This window comes from Periplaneta americana, chromosome 15, assembly GCF_040183065.1.
Source record: "Periplaneta americana isolate PAMFEO1 chromosome 15, P.americana_PAMFEO1_priV1, whole genome shotgun sequence".
Taxonomy (NCBI): domain Eukaryota; kingdom Metazoa; phylum Arthropoda; class Insecta; order Blattodea; family Blattidae; genus Periplaneta; species Periplaneta americana.
This window is the reverse complement of record NC_091131.1, coordinates 79,971,521-79,991,437: the sequence shown is the minus strand read 5'-3', so window position 1 is coordinate 79,991,437 and position 19,917 is coordinate 79,971,521. Positions and strand designations below refer to the sequence as shown.

General features: G+C 34.6%; 1 protein-coding gene across 2 annotated transcripts in view; it reads left to right on the top strand.

The window, feature by feature from the left end:
• The first annotated feature begins 2,946 nt into the window (after window positions 1-2,946).
• Window positions 2,947-19,917, top strand: part of HPS4 (Hermansky-Pudlak syndrome 4 protein) — a 31,645-nt gene continuing 14,674 nt past the window's right edge. The window contains exons 1-6 of one of the 2 annotated variants that reach the window (XM_069847701.1): window positions 2,947-3,378; window positions 7,224-7,458; window positions 13,031-13,261; window positions 14,628-14,722; window positions 14,871-14,940; window positions 18,310-18,471. In XM_069847701.1, coding sequence (XP_069703802.1) covers window positions 3,371-3,378; window positions 7,224-7,458; window positions 13,031-13,261; window positions 14,628-14,722; window positions 14,871-14,940; window positions 18,310-18,471 — 801 coding nt within the window. In that variant the 5' untranslated portion in view covers window positions 2,947-3,370. Of the gene's footprint in view, window positions 3,379-7,220; window positions 7,459-13,030; window positions 13,262-14,627; window positions 14,723-14,870; window positions 14,941-18,309; window positions 18,472-19,917 lie in introns of both variants that reach the window. The other variant, XM_069847700.1, reaches the window with a different exon arrangement.

Genomic DNA, 19,917 nt, shown 5'->3' with positions numbered 1-19,917 from the left:
GCGGAGATTTTGATGTCTTAGGGATCTGTTGTTTAGTCAACTGTCTGAAGGCAGGTCTGAACCTCACAAGTAATACCAACAAGGCACCACTTATGAGGCAACTGAGTCAGGAGATAATGAGGTAGGTTGGCTAGTTCCTTTCTCCCTTTAGGGATCTAATGACTCGAAAATTAATTTTTATATGTACAGTGGATTCTGCTTAATAGGACCATACTTTGGTGCAATGATGCAGCTAGTCCTCTTAACCGGAATTAGATACATACTGTATATTGATGTGTACTGTATTTGTCCCTCTAAGCTTGGTCTTAATACGCAGCTTTATTGGACCAAAACGCATGGTCCCAACGTGGTCCTATTAAGCGGAATCCATTATATATACACATACATATACAGTAGCGTGCAAATTAATCCGAACAACATAATTACTTATGCAAAAACACTCAAACGGGATAAAAAAAAAAGGACCTAAGACATACCTCAGTAATCTATGTGGCCTCCCTTGTTCCTAATAACAGCTCTGAGACGATTTGGCATGGATTCCACTAATTTCCCACAAATATTCTTCATTTCTTCATCGCGAAACCATACACCAATGAGGGCAGAAATCATCTTCTCCTTTGTAGAATAATCCATTTTTTGCATTCTTCTTTTGCAAATTGACCACAAGTTCTCAATGGGGTTGATGTCGGGTGAGTTGCCTGGCCAGGGGAGTACCTGAATATTCTTCTTGTTGAATTCTGTAGTTTTTCGAGATGTATGGCATGGTGCCAGGTCTTGTTGGAACACACCTCTGCCATCCGGAAATGAGTTTTACAGCTGGGGTACAATTCTGGTTTCCAATAAGTGAATATATTTGTCAGAATTCATCATTCCCTTGATAGGTATTAATGCTCCAGGCCCTTCATGTGTAAAACAACCCCAAAACATTACTTTAGGGGGGTATTTGGGTGCTTGTTGGAGATGAGCTGCTGTTACTTTTTCGGATCCTTTCCGTACGTAAGAAACACGGTGGCTGTGGACCTCGAAATGAGACTCATCGGAAAAAAGTACATTCTTCCAGTCATTCACTGTCCAGTGTTGATGTAATTTTTCCCACATTAAGCGTTTTTTGCACATAACAGGGGTTAGCAGTTGCTTCTTAATAGGCTCACGAGCCCTTCGTCCAGCTTCCAAAAGCCTACGCCGCACTGTTGTGACGTGAAAATTCGTCCCAGTGGTAGCCATTAACTCGCGGGTTAAGTCGACAGCAGTTAGTCTAGGATTTAATTTACTTTTCCTGACAATTAAACGATCATCTGCAGGTGAAGTCTTCCTTTTCCGGCCACAGTTTCCTTTTTCTGGGGTGTGATGGATCCAGTCTCCCTGTATCGTTTTATGATCGAATTAACAGTAGCCAAACCGATGTGACATTCTACAGCAATTTGCCTCTGTGTCATAGAAGAATGCTCTGCTAATGTTATAATTTTAGACCGTTTTCGTGGAGTTGTATCCATTTGTGAAGACGAGAGAATGTACACAGGATTGCAGTATTAAGTCTTCAACACAACTGAAATGCTTATAAGTACAACACGACAGGCAAAATGCCACATATAAAAAAATAATGACAGACCTTCAACAATGGAATTACACGTACTACAGATGTCAATTAAAGAGGTATGAGCAGCTGTGAGGCCAACAATGACAGAAAATGTAAAAATATGTCATGTTCGGATTAATTTGCACGCTACTGTATATAAAGATTGTTTGTATGCAATATGAAATAGGCTATGTGGAAACCCATTTCAATTGTTAATTTAAACAGATTAGTCAAATTATGAATGAAGGATTTGAGGGTATTACCTAAAAAAAATAGGCCTATTACAAATTATTTGGGAGAATTAATCAAGACATGTTATTAACGAAGAGAATTTAAGAGCACATAATAAAATACAATGAATACAAATATACACATGCATGTATTATTTTAAGCACCTGCGTCAACCAGGATATTAAAAGTCGACACTTCATGCTGCACAAGATAGGATTTATGGCACGTCAATTTAACAACAGAGATACTATATCAAATGGGGAATTCCAAAGTTTCACCACCATAAAAACCCGAGACATTCTGAATCTGAACAGTAAAATCGTCATAAGCTTCAGATTCAGTTGTACAATTTTTATGGTGTACCATACCTCAACACATTCTTTGTAAATTTTCAGTAAGGGTGCACACATCGCATCATTGTTGTCTCTCCTGAGGAATTTCTCTGAGAACCATATATTGAAGCAGTTGTCATACTGATTCTTGAGTTCACGACAGGCCTCCATCCCTATACAGTCAACAAATTAGAAATTACTCTAGAGCATACCTTAACACACTGCTGGTACACCTTGAAATAAGAAGCACACATTTCATCATTCGTATCCCCTTTCAGGAATTTCTGAGAAAACCACTTAAGGAAGCAACTGTCATACTGTTTCTTGAGCTCATTGCAGTTTTCTCCAATACTGTTCATGGAAATCCCTGAAACTGGAATGGTTACGCGAATCAGTCTCGTGTGCATTTAAAATAAATGCTGGGCAAATAAAACATTTTAATAGCTAAATCTCTTTATTTCAAGTATGCCGTATTACTTCTGACTGAAAGAAATTTTATCTTGTTACCATAATTACGTAATTCACTAAATAATTCAATCAATTTTATATAAATTAAATAACGCATCGTATTTTATGACGAAAATATTTACGCAGATAATACAAAAAATTAACAGCATTTCCTGATTTTACAAATATTTAATATTTACCTAACTAAACTGCAAATTAACACAACAATTTTAATATTAGCTCTCCACAAGCAGAGAATACAATGTACAGAACGCCTACGAACAAACCTACTTCACAAGCGACGAACGCTCAATGCGGTTCAGTGCGATTCATTTATTACAGTGGAATTTCACCGCTAGATGACGCCATTTGTGTAAGAATTAAAATGGATCCTCTTATGTAGAAAGGGAATGCTTTATAGGTTTTATTTTTAAGATCATTAGTGAGGCATGTAAAGTTTACATATATCGAGCTATATCTTCCACTGTAATGATAATCAGTATGATTATTGACTGAGAGATTGTGCGTGCAATTTGTAAATAAATATGATTTATAACTGTATAAACCGGTTCGTGTGCATGAGAGCGAGCCTCTCCCAAAGCATAATGTGAAGTGTCATTATGTCAAGACTTCAACAGTTTTTCTCTAAACGAAATTTACAGTGAAGATATAATGTTCTTATGCGTTTAAGTTATGTAACTTTATTACAACTGGTGTGAAATAGCAGTAAACGTATTGACATTCATTTACTTTTTCAGTGATAACCACTTTTTCTTCAACGAAAATGGCAAAGTAAGCTTAAAAAAAATGTATATTTTTTGACAGTTTACACATCTCGTGAGGATGAAACTAGCGCTGAGGTAGTTCCGCTGATTTCGGAAGTGAAAATCTTTGAATTTGTAAGTGGGGATAAATTGCAATAAAGAGAAGGCCCCCCAGTTATCCCCCCCCCCCATATGAAATGTGCATTCAACATAACACTCACGTATCACGTAGAGTGTTTGGTGAGCTAGTAGGGGAAAAGTGGAAGGAGTGGTGGGCGGAGCTTCTACGTTCTACTTAATGGGATTTTCCCTGATTTTTTTTGTGCAAATGGAGTTGATCGTATATGCAATGCTAAAAAATCCAAACTAACCATACATAACCTATCACAGATTCATATGAAATATGGAGGTATAAACGAAGTATGAAGGGAACTACCTCAGTGCTAGTTTAACCCAAATTAAAAATAATTAAAATACGTCGTTTTTATTGATAGCATAAGGATATATAAATAAATAAGTACATAAAAAAGATACGTCTCCTGAATCAAAAATAAATAATTCAATAAAGCAATACGACAATGCTTGACAGCCCGTTTTTTAATCTTTTCCAATGTCTTAATATGTTCTAATCTGTAAGGATCCCAACATGCAGCATTATATTCCGTTACTGGACGAACTAGTGACTTAGGCCTATATGCAATCTCTTTGGATTTATCCGAGTCTTTTCTTAGTGCCCTCATCACAAAGTGTAATGCTCTCCATGCTTTTCCCACTGTGTCAGTAACGTGTTCCCCCCAGCCGTGATCACTGATAAAAGTTATTCCTAGGTATTTACATTTGTTAACTTCCAGAATGGTTTCATCCCCTAACGTATACAGTGTGATTATTTTTTTCTTTTTCTTTTAAAGCTGATGGCTTTGCTCGTTAGAGAATTTATTTTCATTTTATTGGCCATTGCCCAATCGTTTATTCTATTGATGTCATTCTGAAGAAGACTAGTATCTTCATAACTTTTTATTTCCCTGTATACGATACAGTCATCCGTGAATAAGCGAATCCTGGACAAGATATTAACTGAGATCATTTACAAAAGCCAGGAATAGAAGGGGTCCCAAGACACTCCCCTGTGGGATTCTGGAAGTAATTTCTATTGAGCTCGATAATTCCTCCCCCACCCGTACTCTCTGAGAGCGACAAGTTAAAAATTCCTTGATCCACTGGAGTACTCTGAATTCAATACCTGTAAACTGTAGTGTAACCAACAGTATGTCTTGTGGGACTACATCAAATGCGTGTGAAAAGTCAATAATCACTGCATCTACTTGGCAATTTGAATCTATTCTGTCTGCTAAATCCTGATGTACAGTCACTAATTGACTTTCATATGAGTAACCCACCCGAAACCCATGCTGATATTTAAGTAACCAATTTGAATCATTCCAATGCTGCCTTAGATATGCTGAAATCAAGTGTTCCATCTGTTTGCAAACCACAGAGGTGAGGCTGACTGGTCTGTAATTTTTTGTCTCTGAGTGAGACCCTGACTTACAAATTGGCACCACTATTGCATCTTTCCAATCTCGCAAGACAATACCATTGTTTATTGATATTTCAAATATACGCACTAGATAGGGAATCATGGCTTCCCCTCTCAAGTTTGACATTTCTCCGACGATACTATCAGGTCCTACTGATTTATGAGTTTTTAATTCAGAGATCCTTCTTATGTCCCTAGGCTTGAAAGAAAACTGACCCATATTTTCCACAGCAGCTTAGTTAGGTATTATTGCCCTCATCCCAAAAGCAGTGGCATAATAGGAATTTAGTTTTTCTGCTTTTTTGCTGTCCTGTACAATAAATTGATTGAGGTCATTTTTTAGAGAAAGGCTCGAATAGTTTTACCTTGCATTGTCTCTTCACATATTTATAAAATCCCCCCCCCTACCCGTTTTGTTCATCTTTGAAAAGTTTATTTAGGCCCTAGGTAATTTTCCTGCGCTATCTTTTTCGTATTAAGCAGTTCTTTCGATAGTTGTGTGAATTTTGTTTGTTTTACAATGCTTTCCTTATAATAATTTTATAAGTTTGCTTTTATAAATTAATTCTTAATGATTCTGTAGGTCTACTTAATGTATATGCAGATGGAATACAATTTCCAAAATAAGTGGTTTCTCACTGTCTTTTTCCATTTTTTGTAAAATCTCTACCCTCTCATTAATATGGAGAAGTTGACGTCTCCTTGTACAACATCAAGAAACAAATAAAATCTAAATATCTTCACAATAGTCTGGTTTGAAAGTTATTGATGTAAAGCAAACTATTGCAAGGTAAAATCTATTTTGACTTGTAATATCATTATCAGCATTGTCAAACAAATATAGCATATCAATTTCTGAGAAAGTATTGGATGTCTGATTTTGATAATTTATCGAATGTAATGTCATAGGAGAACATTTTTCATAAGAGTTGGCAGTTAAAACTATAAAATGATAATATATGATCCTTATTTAATATAGCCAGAACATGCAATACTCTGGACCAGAAGTAAATTGGAAAGACAGAGCATTGTTAACTGAATAGCTAGAGAATTGATTTTGCATACCAAATTCTGGAGAGTTAAACTAGAATTCATGATAAAAAAAGCATATTATGGCAGTTATATGAGTATATACTATGATAAAAAAAACATATGGCAGTTCTTATATGAGTATATCCTCCTTTCTCGTACCACACTATCATTTCTCCATTGATTGTTATTCATATGTTGAAATAAATTGGCAAAGTCATACTGCCAATGTGATATACTAAGTCATTTGATGATCATTGCCAGGTGGAGCAATTACAAATCCTATGATATTTTCTTATGCATTTAGTTCAGTGGACTTGTGATGATATCACAATATCTATAACGCAAACATACTACGATGGTGTGCTTCGAAAAAAAATATTCTACTAATCTCTGTTGTCCTATGATTGAGGTTCTGGCTGATATGTACATCTATTATCAGGTAGAACATCTCACTTGACGGTATGTGTCAGAGGAACAACAATTGTTTGTATGCATCTGAAGTCTGATTAGTGTAATATGTAAATAGTCAGCGATGTATGCAATGAAGGGGGAAAGGAGAACTAGCCACCCTACCCTATTATCTCCTGGCCTAGTTGCCTAATATGTGGTGTCTTGTTGGTATCACTTGTGAGGTTCAGATCTGTCTTCAGACAGTTGACTAAACAACTACTATCTCTGCTTTCCGCCATAGATTTCACATCTAATTATCATCTATTTCGAAATCTGTTTATACATCATATTACTTAGAGTTTTTTAATCTAACATGTATTTATACCTTCTCATTGTGGTCAGAAAGAAATGAAAATGCAGACTTTCTGGCAAAGAAAGAAACCACAATCCAACAAAAACTTCATTCTGAAATATCATGTTATTTGACAAAACTATGAATAACATAAAAATATAAACAAACAGTATGAAATAATAATAATAAAAAGCTAGTGAAAATAAATATTGATACGAAATTTTAAATAATAGGCCCTATAAATTTATTCCTAATTCTCAAGAAGAACACCAGTAGCTATCTTCAAACAAGGCAGCGCATTTCTTCAGAATTGAAATTTATACATCATGAAAATGTGTTTTCCTGCAGAGAAGAAGATTCAGCTATGAACTTACAACACATAGGCCTACTAAATTGGAAAAATATCAACATATCAGATAAATGTGTCAATAAATTCACTGACATTTACTGACATATAAGAAAACATATAGAGAATATCCACAATATTCTGAGCATTTGATTGTGATTAATTAATTTGTTTTTCTGTCCATTTTGTATATTAATTATAATTTTTGTTCAGCAGAGAACTGTTCATAATGTTCGTGTATGACACACAACGTTGCCAGAGAGAGGAAGATGATCCGCAAGATGCTGTGCTGTATTTCCATCCAGGATGGGTCAGTGATCAACAGAGACTGGCGTTGTGTGGCCAACTAATGGGAGCAACACAATTCTTCCTTTCATCTTTCAGTTGCCCTCATATTGTTGCACTTAACAGTGGAAAATTTGTAATACGACAATTTGGGCGTTACATTTTGGTAAGAAGTTACTATTATTTTGCTTTTGTCACACATTCTATGTGAAAATGTAGCATCTTTGAAACCTTCATTGTGACGAAATTTAATTTACTAACAGATTTATATAAAATTATAAAATCAACAAACATCCATAGGTAATACCAGGGCTTTCAGTCACTTTTGCTAATGAATGACTTCACGAATCTATTTTTTAAGTAACTTTCATAATTTAATTTTAGTTCGTTACACTGTAGTTCAGAATAGGACTAATGGAATATTTATTGTAAGACATGTAACATGTTCACGATATGGCTAATGCATCAACATACCATGCCAGAGACATAGATTAAAATCCTAATGAGTCAAATTAGATAGAATGTGTGGTGAACAGAGGTTCAAATCCTAATGAGTCAAATTAGAATGTGTGGTGAACAGACAATGTTGGGGTAGAGTTTCTTGAGGCACTACTTTTTTCTCTACTACAGTGCCATCAATTCTTAATCTTCTCCTTATTATCGTTTCATGAAGTTTCCAATCTTGTCAGCTAGGAATCTGTTTCACAAAAAGTATGGAGTGTATTTCCTTACAAGTAAGTTTACTTGTAATTGAGGAGTTGAGAACAATAACAGGTTAATATAAAAAATCACTTTTGAGAAAAATTAGATAGAAAATTTAAAATTGTTAAGAACAAAATCTTTACATTTGTTAATAATTAATCTTATGTTAAGGAGTTATATAATGTGCAGCAATGAAGTGGGCAATTTTGCAGTAGTGCCTATTTTGTTTTGACTTGAGTGGGGAAAATGACACTACCGCCATCTGGTAGAATACTTTCAATCATTTGAATTACAATGGAGTTGTGTTCTGGAGCACAATGTGCTCATGCATTGAAAGCATTTTATAAGAATGGTGACAGTTATATAATTGCTCAGGGTGAATTTCGGAGAGAGTTTGGGATTCATTGCAGTGATGCTGTTCTTTCAGCTAATGCCATTAAGACCTGAGTTTGTAACTTTGAGACTACTAGTTCTACACAAAAGGAGAAAGGTGATAGTATAAAAAAGTATGTACACCCGACAACATAGCAGCAGTGGGAGAAGCCATTGAATGGAGTCCACTCTTGTCACTCAGGCTTTCCAACTGCATCGTTTGACGGATTTTACATAATCTTCATTTCCACTCATATAAGATTCAAATTATTCATGCACTACAGGAACAGGACCATGGAAACAGACTTCAATTCTGTCAAACTCTTCTGCAGTTGATTAATGGAAACCAGAATCTCTTCAACAACTTACTGATGAGCGATCAAGCCCATTTCCATTTATCAGAATTTACTAACAAACGAAAATTCTGTTACTGGTCTGCCACAAACCCACAAGACATTCATGAGAAACCACTTCACAGTTTGAAAATGACAGTATGGTGCGTGATATCTTCTTTTTTTGCAATTATTGGTCCTTACTTCTTTGAGGATGAGAGGGAAAGGTCTGTAACTGTGGCAGGGTAATGCTACATTCACATGTTGAACTTCTTAGATCCTACACTTGCCTGTCTTACTGTGAACGAGAACACGTTCACCACACAAATTTCCATGGCAGCTGTGAGGAACTTGTTTTCTAACCATGTGATCTTGAGACACGGAAATATCGGACAGTCGCCCAGATCACCCGATCTTTCAGCCTGTGACTTCTCTAAAATTTTTAGAGCTCTAGTACCACACACAATCCAGAAGTTGAAATAACGAATTCGGGAAGAAATTTAACAAATTTTGTGGAGATGCTGCGAAGAGTAACGGGTGATGTTAGCAAAAGACTTACCGAGTGCATACAGAGAAATGGTGGTCATTTGAAGGATGTTATTCTTGGAAAATAGGACATTTCATTCAGTTAAATTGGAAAGAAACTAAATGCTAATATGTATACTTTGTTTTTTTCTGTGGTAAAGGTAAATAAATCTAATCATTCACTCTTGATAACATTTTTAAACTCACCCGATTCATTGCTGCACCTTGTATATTAATAAAATTTAAGGCTTTGTAATGCATAATATTTAAGAACAACTGTCTATTCAATAACAGCTTTAACCGGCTAATGCTCTTATCACACCCAGCACCCCAATTATTACAGATCAGAAAAATTGTATTCTACAACCTACTTGTACATTTGCATTGTTCTATTTCACAAAATTATTAGTAAATGTATTTGTATCCTGTATTGCTTTTCTTATCGGTAAAAGAAAGAAAATAATTAACTGATTATTGTTATTTTGTAGAGGTAATTTACTTCAGCTATAAATTTGTTTTCCACTAGCAATAATGAGATTTTCTGCGTACTTTGAGAAAATTTAACAGTTTAAAATCAAGTCTCAGAAAATCTGTTAGCTTCCTACACTGCAGTGTTGGAAATTTAAAAGTTCAAAATGAAGCAGCAGTTCTTTTATTGACAATGTAGGAAATTGCCAATAATTGCAGTTTTCATATGTCATGCTGTATAAATTTTATGTTCATGAGTACTTATTAAATATTAACTTTCATTTTATTGCTGTATTTATAAGTAAATGCTTTGGATGATTGATTTCTTATGTATGAGAATTGCTTAATACTTCTGTTTCGTAAATATCTGTCTCATTTTGAAAGGCTAATAATTTCTGTCTTTTATGTACAGCTGTCAAAAGAAAAAGTGGCCGCTCTCCTCAAACAAAGTTCCCTTCGGGTATCTTCGCTACAATTCGGAGCCAGGCGATGTTACATGTTGTTGGACCACGTTGGCTGATATCTACAGTTATAATTGAAGTATACTGTGTGTTATTCGATAGCATAATGGTAGCGTTCAGGCCTCTTATTCATGAGGTCCTGCGTTCGACTACAACCTCGTGCTTTTTATGTCCTTTTTTGTTCTGTTTTTGAGAGAGACAAACTAGACATAATGGCTCCTTTCTCTTTTATGATTATTTTAGTAATTAACATCAGGTTCATTAATATATTATGCCATGACTTTATCATTATCATTATGATATTGTGGCTGCAAATGGAAAGAAAAAAGATTTTATTCTCAATAAAATATCTTTCGTGGCATAAACATAACAAATTTACTGGCGTCGGCCTTAAAACATTCAAACAAGCGTTCAAAAAACAAAACAAAAAACCACAATTCAATATTTAGTCTATCTTCCTCTTATCTCGATCATCTTGCGGTCTAGTGGGCATGGAATTGACTAGTCTTTGCAAATAGCGACTGTTCTTAGACACGATATTCCAGGCATTCTGAACATACACACATAAATGTTCTGTCCATGGGCAGGTCTTTCATTGCAAACCCAGCAACCTCCAATCTTTCCTATTTTCTGCCTTCCTCTTAGTCTCCGCATATGATCCACGTATCCTAATGTCGTCTATTATTCTTTTCAACCAGAGACCCAACCAATTCCTTTTTCTCTTTCTAATCAGTTTCAGCATCATTCTTTCTTCACTCACTTTTTCAAACACAATTTTATTTCTTATTCTGTCTGTCCACTTCACACGCACCGTTCTTCTCCACATCCACATTTCAAATGCTTCAATTCGTTTCTCTTCATTTCGTCGTAATGTCCATGTTCTTTCCCCATACAATGCCACACTCCACACAAAGCACTTCACTAGTCTCTTCCTTAGTTCTTTTTCCAGAGGTCTGCAGAAGATCCTTCTTCTTCTATTAAAAGCTTCCTTTGTTCATGTTTGCAGTTTTCTTGGGAAGGATAGGCCTAAATGTGGTAACATCCCGTTGCTTTCCGCACATCACTATCTCTTTCGCATCTTATTAAATTCCAGGGGGCCCAAGCGTGGAGATGAGGAGAGTGGATTTGACTAATTGGGCCCTCCGGACTTCACCGAAAGTCACGGCAAGGGTTAAATATTAATTCTATCAGGATGTTTGACCCGGTCAGAGACCGGGAAATCTCAATTAGCCTTTGTCCCCCGCATCCTGGACTAGCTTCTAGGAATCATCAGAAAATCTTAGAGTGTGATTGGGCCAATTTTTCCGAAAATGTTTCCACACTTTTGCTCTCGTAGCTCAGCGGACGAACGTCGGAATTTAGATGTCAACGTCTCAGGTTCAATTCCTCGTTACTCCTTTTCATTTTATTGTGGTTCAAGATAGTATAATGTAATAATACAAAAAGAAAAACTAATACCAGTATTATGCAACTGGATTTTTCAAAACCTAATATTAAATTTATGTTATTTATATCGCTAAAGAACGATTACAATATAAATAAGTTGAATATTATTTATACAGTATCACTAAAGAACGATAACAGAATATAAATGATAAATATCGGTTTGTTTAATTAATATATTGCGAAAGAACAATAACAATATAAATAACTTGAATATTGTTTTATAATGCTAATGAAGGAAAACAATATAAATGATAACTTGAATATTATTTAAATCGCTAAAGAACGATAACAATATAAAAAACGTGAATATTATTCATATCGGAATTTCACAGATTTATTACAGATGTATTTAAGAAATTGTAGAAGAATACTAATTAGGCTAGTAACAGTGTCCTATTTATTCTTCTTGGAGCCAAATTTGTAACTTTTAAAAGTGTGGTTACTATGTTGAAGTGTGAGTTGTAACGGATGCTTGATTTGTTATGTATGTGAGTCAGTTATGGGATGCTTGATGTCGTCGCAATGTCGTAATTATAGTTTGATTGTGTTTGTGTGACTATTGTGTATTAATTTATGATGTATGGTACGGTAAGCTGCATATTTGTGTTATAGAAGTGTTACGTATGTGTGTTGTTAATGTTTTTGTATGTTTCAAATTGATACCTGACATTTGTTTTGCAATCGCAATGCCTAATTTACGGATTGTTTATGTTTTGTTTACATCGCGTAAGCTAATTTAATTTTCTTTTCCATTTCTCTTTATGCTTATCTTTTTTGTGTATAAAACTATAGCCCTAACATACATATGTAAAATAGGGCTAACCCCCATTGGAGATACAATAATAATTATTATTCATATCGTTATAATACGATAACAGAATACAAATGATGACCTGAATTTTATTCATATCTCTAAAGAAGGATAACAAAATATAAATAACGTGATATCCATAAAGAACAATAACTGGATATAAATGATAATTTGAATATCATTTACATCGCTAAAGAACGATTAAAAAATAAAATGAAAACTTGAAACAGGCCCGAACCCACGACCTTTGAATCATTAAACAAGCACTCTACCGCTGGTCTACGAGGCGCAGATATGGAACACTTTTATAGTTCCGAACTCCTTGTACAAGCACATGCATCGTGTAACATCGCCGCGACCCGAAGTGGACTTTGAAAATATTCGCTGTTCACGAGTGCGGCCACTTTTTTTTTTGACAGCTGTACAAGTTGTATAGGGTTACTATATAATGCATACATAAATGAAATAAATAGGAGGGAAAAAATGAAAATGAACAAAAGAGAATGGAATTCTATAGTGTTACCAAATAATACGAAAATGCTGAAGTACGATATTTTTGTTGAAAGATGATCTGTTTTGTCAATTGTGCATTAAAATTAATAATTTATCTTTTATTTTCAGACTATAGGTACTGATCGAAACATTCCAGATTGGGTTCTTGAGCACCGTGCTGATACGCTGAATTATTTGATTCAATTTTATCACAGAGACCTTGAAACTGTTTCGTCAATGGTTGGTCAGGATGCAACCCAATTTACAAATAAACTAAATCAGATGTTTGAAACATATATTCCTATTTTACCATATGCAGCTAATATGTTTGGAAATATTCCAACAATCAGACTTCCGAAAGTAAGTGTCATTAATTTCCTTAATTCAATTCTTCACCTTTCATTTATTGTTCTGTAAGTTATTTGCTATACTAGTATTCGTTAAAAGAGTAAGCAACGTGTTTGGACACTAAGGAATTTGATACAGTTGTTCTAGTTGAAATAGTGGATATGCTGTACAAATTATCTTATTATACTTGACGTAGGATTGTAGGATTAGATATAATATATTATAGCACAACCTTCGTAATATAGAATACTAATGATGACATGAATACTGTAATCGGTCTTTAAAATATTATTACTGGTACATAAATATTTTAATATATTATAGTGTGATCACAATGTGACGAGGATGAGAAAACTAAGCAACATTATCAGGTCGAAATTTCAAATAGGTTTGCCACTTCAGGAAGTTCCAACGAAGTTAAGGAAGAATTAGATGTTAATAGCGTGTGGGAAAATATCAGAGATAATATCGAAATTGCAGCCAAGTAGAGCATAGGTTATTATGAAAAAAAAAAAAACCGTGGTTTGATGAAGATTGTTGCACAGTAGTAGAAAGAAGGAAACAGGCAAAATTGAAATTCTTACAGGATCCAGTTGAGACGAATAAAGATATTTATTTCAATGAAAGATGGGAAGCAAGTCATACACTTAGGAATAAAAAGAGAGATTACTTTTTGTAAAGATAAGATAATTAGGAACATTAAATCCAGACGTTTGAGATGGGCAGGGCATGTAGCACGTATGGGCGAATCCAAAAATGCATATAGAGTGTTAGTTGGGAGGCCAGAGGGAAAAAGACCTTTGGGGAGGCCGAGACGTAGATGGGAAGGTAATTTTAAAATGGATTTGAGGGAGGTGGGATATGATGGTAGAGACTGGATTAATCTTAATCAGGATAGGGACCAATGGCAGGCTTATGTGAGGGTGGCAATGAACCTCCGGGTTCCTTAAAAGCCAGTAAGTAAAGATAAGTTTCTGTGTACTCATTAGTGACATGTACAGGAAGCAGACAAGTATGTTTCTCTTGCTTTGTGAATCTTGGCACTAGAAGATGTTAATATGACTGGTCCCATTGCTCAAACTGTCTTTAATACGTAAAGAAAGTACCTGGTACTCACTTTAATAGAAGAGTAAATGAAAATGAAACCATTCTGTAAATAAAAAAATCTTGCCTTTACCTGAGTTTGAATATGAGTTCTTTTAGTTTGTAGTCTGTTCCTCTGCCAATAGAGCTACTGAACTCTGTATTTGTTTATTGAATGGTTCATACCTTTGTTGGCTTTCTGATTGTATATGAAAAAATTCATAAGTGGTTAAATACATTCCCGAATAGCAGCTATTTCATGAACAAAAACATACTATTTTTTGCTCTATTTCAGAGTGCTAGCAGCATATTTCTGGAGGCAGTGCAAATTCTTCATTGCTGCAGAGAAAAAAGTGGTGTTTTAGGTGGTGCAGTTCTCTTTCAGAATAAGTGAGTATCACATATCAATCAATGTGAGACATTTCATTCAACAATATACGTGCAGAAATAGAAAATTAGAAGTAATTTTATTCTGTTAATATATTGAATGTAACTTTTTACAAAAAAATAACTGATTCTTAAATTATTTTTCTCCCAGGGTTGTTGCCTCACAGTTAAGTTCTGCACTTACAAAACGATTGGTTTCTTCTGATCCATGCCGAATAAAGGTAAATATAATACATTAAATTTGACGTTTTCATTGTAATTCAAATGTAACGCAGTTTTTTAATAAATTGTGTGGTGTAAGACCGGAATTTTTAGTGGTTCCATCTTTGGTGAAATACTGAAAACTGAAATGTATCATAGTTACTGTATCATAACTTAAGAAGAATAGCTAGGTAGCCAACAGTTAACACATTAACTTTTCCTTGTTGGAATCCTTAAGTTCAGATCCTTTTAAATACAGTGGATTTTGTGTTAGATCAGGCATGCCAGAAATGAGACAGTAGTGCAGTATATGTACAGATTGCGTCATTCACGCGTTGCTCTTATCAATTCTTAGCTGGAGGGATATATCAGAGTCTGTCCTGTGCTTCTAGTGTTGGATTAAGTTGACATTTGGACATTATATAAATACACTTAGCAGAAGGAAAAGAACACAATTATTATCGGTGTCTATATATTTGACATTTGTAACACAAGAAACATAGACTTACTCCAGACCATGGACGAACACAGGAATAATCCCCTTTAAGGAAAAATTCCTGTGCTCTAACCGGGAATCGAACCCGGGACCTCATGAACTATAGCCAGAAGCTCTGACCACTAGACCATGAGGCTGGTCGTGAAGAAAATATAAATATTGTAGTAATTTCGAAGCAACAAAAAACGAACACAGTATTTTAATTTACATAGTAGGTACTAATTATTTTAAAATAATACTCTTTCATTGTTCGTCAAGCATTATTGGGGCCATTGTACACACATGTTAAAGAAAATAATATACTCCCAATTACGAGAGTAGAACATAGTGAGGTTTTTACACTGAAATCATTTCCTTGCTGTATGTCAATATAAATAAATATTAATATTAATAAATGATATAAATTAAGCTTAGAATTTAAATTTACCATGCATATAGTCTATTCAGAAAACCTTGCAAGCAAGTATCAACAAGTTGGGAGCGTTAGTGAAAGAAGTTAAAAGATAGTTCACAAGCTGTGAAGCAACGACATTCTCTTTACGTTAGGTTAAAAAATGAAGTGGATGTTTAAAGATTAATTAATGTAAGTATATTAACATAATATAGTGACGTGAGATGGAAAATTTTCCATTGCATATTTTTCCAGAAAATTTTTCTGCCTTGCAAATAATTGCTTTCTTTGCTCCCTTACAACCTTAAGAGCCTCACATGTATTCCTCTCTTATTAATCTCATCATTTATCATCTTATCAAATGGAAGTCGTAAGTCGTCTAATCTTTGATGACTGTGTTAGTACAGATTCCAAAACAATGCCATTGTCACGTTTGTTTCACCATGAGAGTACTGATTAAGAAATAAGCGCTGATAAATATCATATTTTGATAACTTTACTAATCTGATCTAAACTGTCACTATTAGTTCCACATGGGCTGATAAAAGCCTATCATTTTAAAATAATTAGTTATTGTTTGCAGAGGAAAACATAATAATTATGTTACATGATTTGTGAGTTCTCTTCTTCATTATATCTGTGAACTCCTCACTTTATTTTTCATAACGAATTCACAGTCACAGCTCAATCGGCACCTGTAATGAAACTGTGTTACTGAAACAAAAGCTGATCTGCTACTGCAGGTACTATACAATCCTGTTGCGCTCCCCTCCAAGCCGATTCACTCCCACCAGGTAGGGGAATAGGAAGTGCATGTTGCAAAGAGATCACTGCACAATGTGCAGGGTTTTGGCATGCCTGTAAAGAGTATGTTTGTTGCAAATTTTTTTGGGATGCTTTCATTTTTTTTACCATTCTGTGATTTACTATCATCCACAGAAATAAATAGGTAGAGTTGTACTGTTACTGTTATGTGTCACTGGATCTGATGCTCAAGGGCAGGTGTAACTTATTGTTACAGGTGTTACTTATTGACTCACTGATGTATAATTAATTTACAACAATAGAAAAGTACAGTAGAACCTCGATAATACGAACTGATTGGGAGTGGGAATGGTTCAGATTATCAATTCGTTCAGATTATCATTCATTCATTCATTCATTCATTCATTCATAGTGTTTTGCCCAAGGACAGGTCTTTCACTGCAAACCCAGCATCCAATCTTTCCTATTTTCTGCCTTTCTCTTAGTCTGCATATGATCCATATTATCTTAATGTCGTCTGTCATCTGATATCTTCTTCTCCCCTGAACTTTTTTCCATTCTCCTGTAACTTCATCCCTCTTAGCCCCAAATATTTTCCTAAGCACCTATTCTCAAACACCCTTAACCGCTGTTCCTCTTTTGACGATTTTATTAATGTTATTATTTTATTTATTTATGTTTTTTGTTTATTGGTCCAGCTATAGTCCACTTACTTGTTAGCTTGCGTGAGGGACTGGAGTTCGATTTCTGAAGAATCCTGTGAGATTTGTGAACAAATTTGTCCGAGTTTCTTTTCATAATTGTTTCATAAACCTGATACTGCATAGCTTGTGGTTTCATAATATCATTAAATAGTCACTTAGTCTACCGTTTCAATGATTTGTGGAACAAGCATGCATATTTTGGGTGTATTTTTTTTTTAGTAGGTTATTTTACGACGCTTTATCAACATCTAGGTTATTTAGCGTCTGAATGAGATGAAATTATTTAGGGCCAAATTAAAGACGTACCTAATTTCTCACGCCTTCTATTCTGTAAGTGAATTCATGACATTCAATAACACTTCATGAAATTGATACTAAAACTATGTGTTGTACTAGTTGACTATATTGTAAATCTCGTCTGTATATATATATTTCATCTAGACTGTGACTATAAATTAAGACTTTATAATAGTAATAATATTTTTTTACTTGTTCCATATTCTAGCTGTAAAGCAATGTATGAATACCATGGAATGTTAATAAATACAATACAATACAATGAAGGTGATAATGCTGGTGAAATGAGTCCGGGGTCTAACACCGAAAGTTACCCAGCATTTGCTCATATTGGGTTGAGGGAAAACCCCGGAAAAAACCTCAACCAGGTAACTTGCCCCAACCGGGAATCGAACCCGGGCCACCTGGTTTTGCGGCCAGACGTGCTAGCCGTTACTCCACAGGTGTGGACTTTTGGGTGTATTGTGGGAAACAATAAGTGAATAGATCATTACCAAATATATTGAAACTATGTATTTCATTAGATATCTTACATATTATTCCAGTGTTTGTGTGTAACTGGCAGTATTTATGTAAAAATTTAGATGTTCTAATAAAGAAAGAATTGAAACGGATTATATAATTTTCATGAAGAAAGTGTGTCTTCTCTTGTATGTTATCTGTTACACTACAACTAATATAATTAGGTTACAAAATGTAGAATTAATTTTTTTATTGTTGTATTTTATGTTTTTAGTCTCCAGCAGAATCTGTATCGACACCCTTCCATCTTCCTGTTGGAGTCCAGTTACTTCATGTATATGTAGAAAGCAAAGAATTCTTGAAAATGCAGCAGAACTCTGCATCAGCAAGATCAGCATTTCAGAATGTTGCGAATAGGAAAATATTACAGAAAAAGGTAAGATGGACAGGGTAATTAATATCAGTAGGACTTTTTTACCATAATTATGCTAATTTCAGTAAATTCAGCCAAAAGCATTTAGAAATCTCTTTATGAATCTCTGAATTTATTTGTTGTGGTTATTTTAACATTATTATAGTTTGATATAATTGCATTATAAATGAATCACTTCATAAAGAAAGGGCATCAGTCACATTTTTTTCGAAATTGAGTTAAAATTGAATTTCTCATCTTGAATGCTCAACACATCATTTTATCAAGAAAAGAAACTAGTCCAACATTTCTTTCATCGTGATATTGTGTTCGGAATGTGAGCTTTTGTAAAGGAAGAGGCATCAGTCTGGAGAGTTTTTCTTCATTTCCCACAACTTAGCTAAACTGGAATGAAGCCCTTTCTTTATGAAGCGATTCAAATCAAGAAGATGGCAAAATGTATGAAAGATCGAAAAAATTCTAGAGAAATTTTTGAAGCTGTCAGCGATTCTGTATTCAAGAATGTAACTGTTTCAGATTTATCTGCTTGTTGTAAGAGAATGCTATATACAGTGACACTTGCCAGCACAAAATACAGATGACATTGCCGTCGTTGTGGTCATCATCATCATCATCATCATCATCATCATCATCATCATCATCATTATCAGTATTCATTTATACAGTACATACATTTTATTTTTCCACACTAGCGGAAGTAGAGTGGTAGTGCACAGTGCAGCTGCCCACATGCTGCCTGCTGAGTGCTCGGTTATGAGTCTAGAACACGTGAGATAACCCATAGAAAGAACAGTCTTTTACAACTTTAAATTGTCAAAGTGCTAAAAAATGCTTATTTTTTCAAAGACAATGTTGAAAGTGTTCTCCATTTGCTGTGAGGCAGGTGTTGTAGCGTCTAAACACATTTTGATTAACATGTTGCAGCTCTGCTTTCGAAATGTTAGCTACTTCTTTTCTGTTTTTAGTAATTTTGTAGCATTGTGTGCTGATGTACGGCTGATCTCCACTTGTGCTAACTTCGCCAGAGTTTTTCGTGGTGATTGTTCTTATTGAACAGATATTATATAACTTTTTCTCTGATAACATGGTGGCTTCGTCTAATTTTCTTGTCCAGTATTGAATAATTTTAAAGGCATATTGGTTCCGTTAAGTTCAATGTTAATTGATAAATAAGTTCTATTCAGTCAATACTTAACATAAAAACACAATAAAACATGTTATAACAACATTTAAACAGGTTTAAAAACAAATGTTTTCGCCAATTTTGATTGGCATCTTCAGGTCGTGTAGGTCGAATAGAACATGTTATAATAAGTGAACATTTGGTATATAAAGTTAAAAAACAGAAGTTAAAAATATAATATAACTTAAAAACAGAGAATAGAACTAGCAAAAAGCCACCATGATGTATGTAGGTCACACACACCTCTTTCAACATAGTGCTTCTAC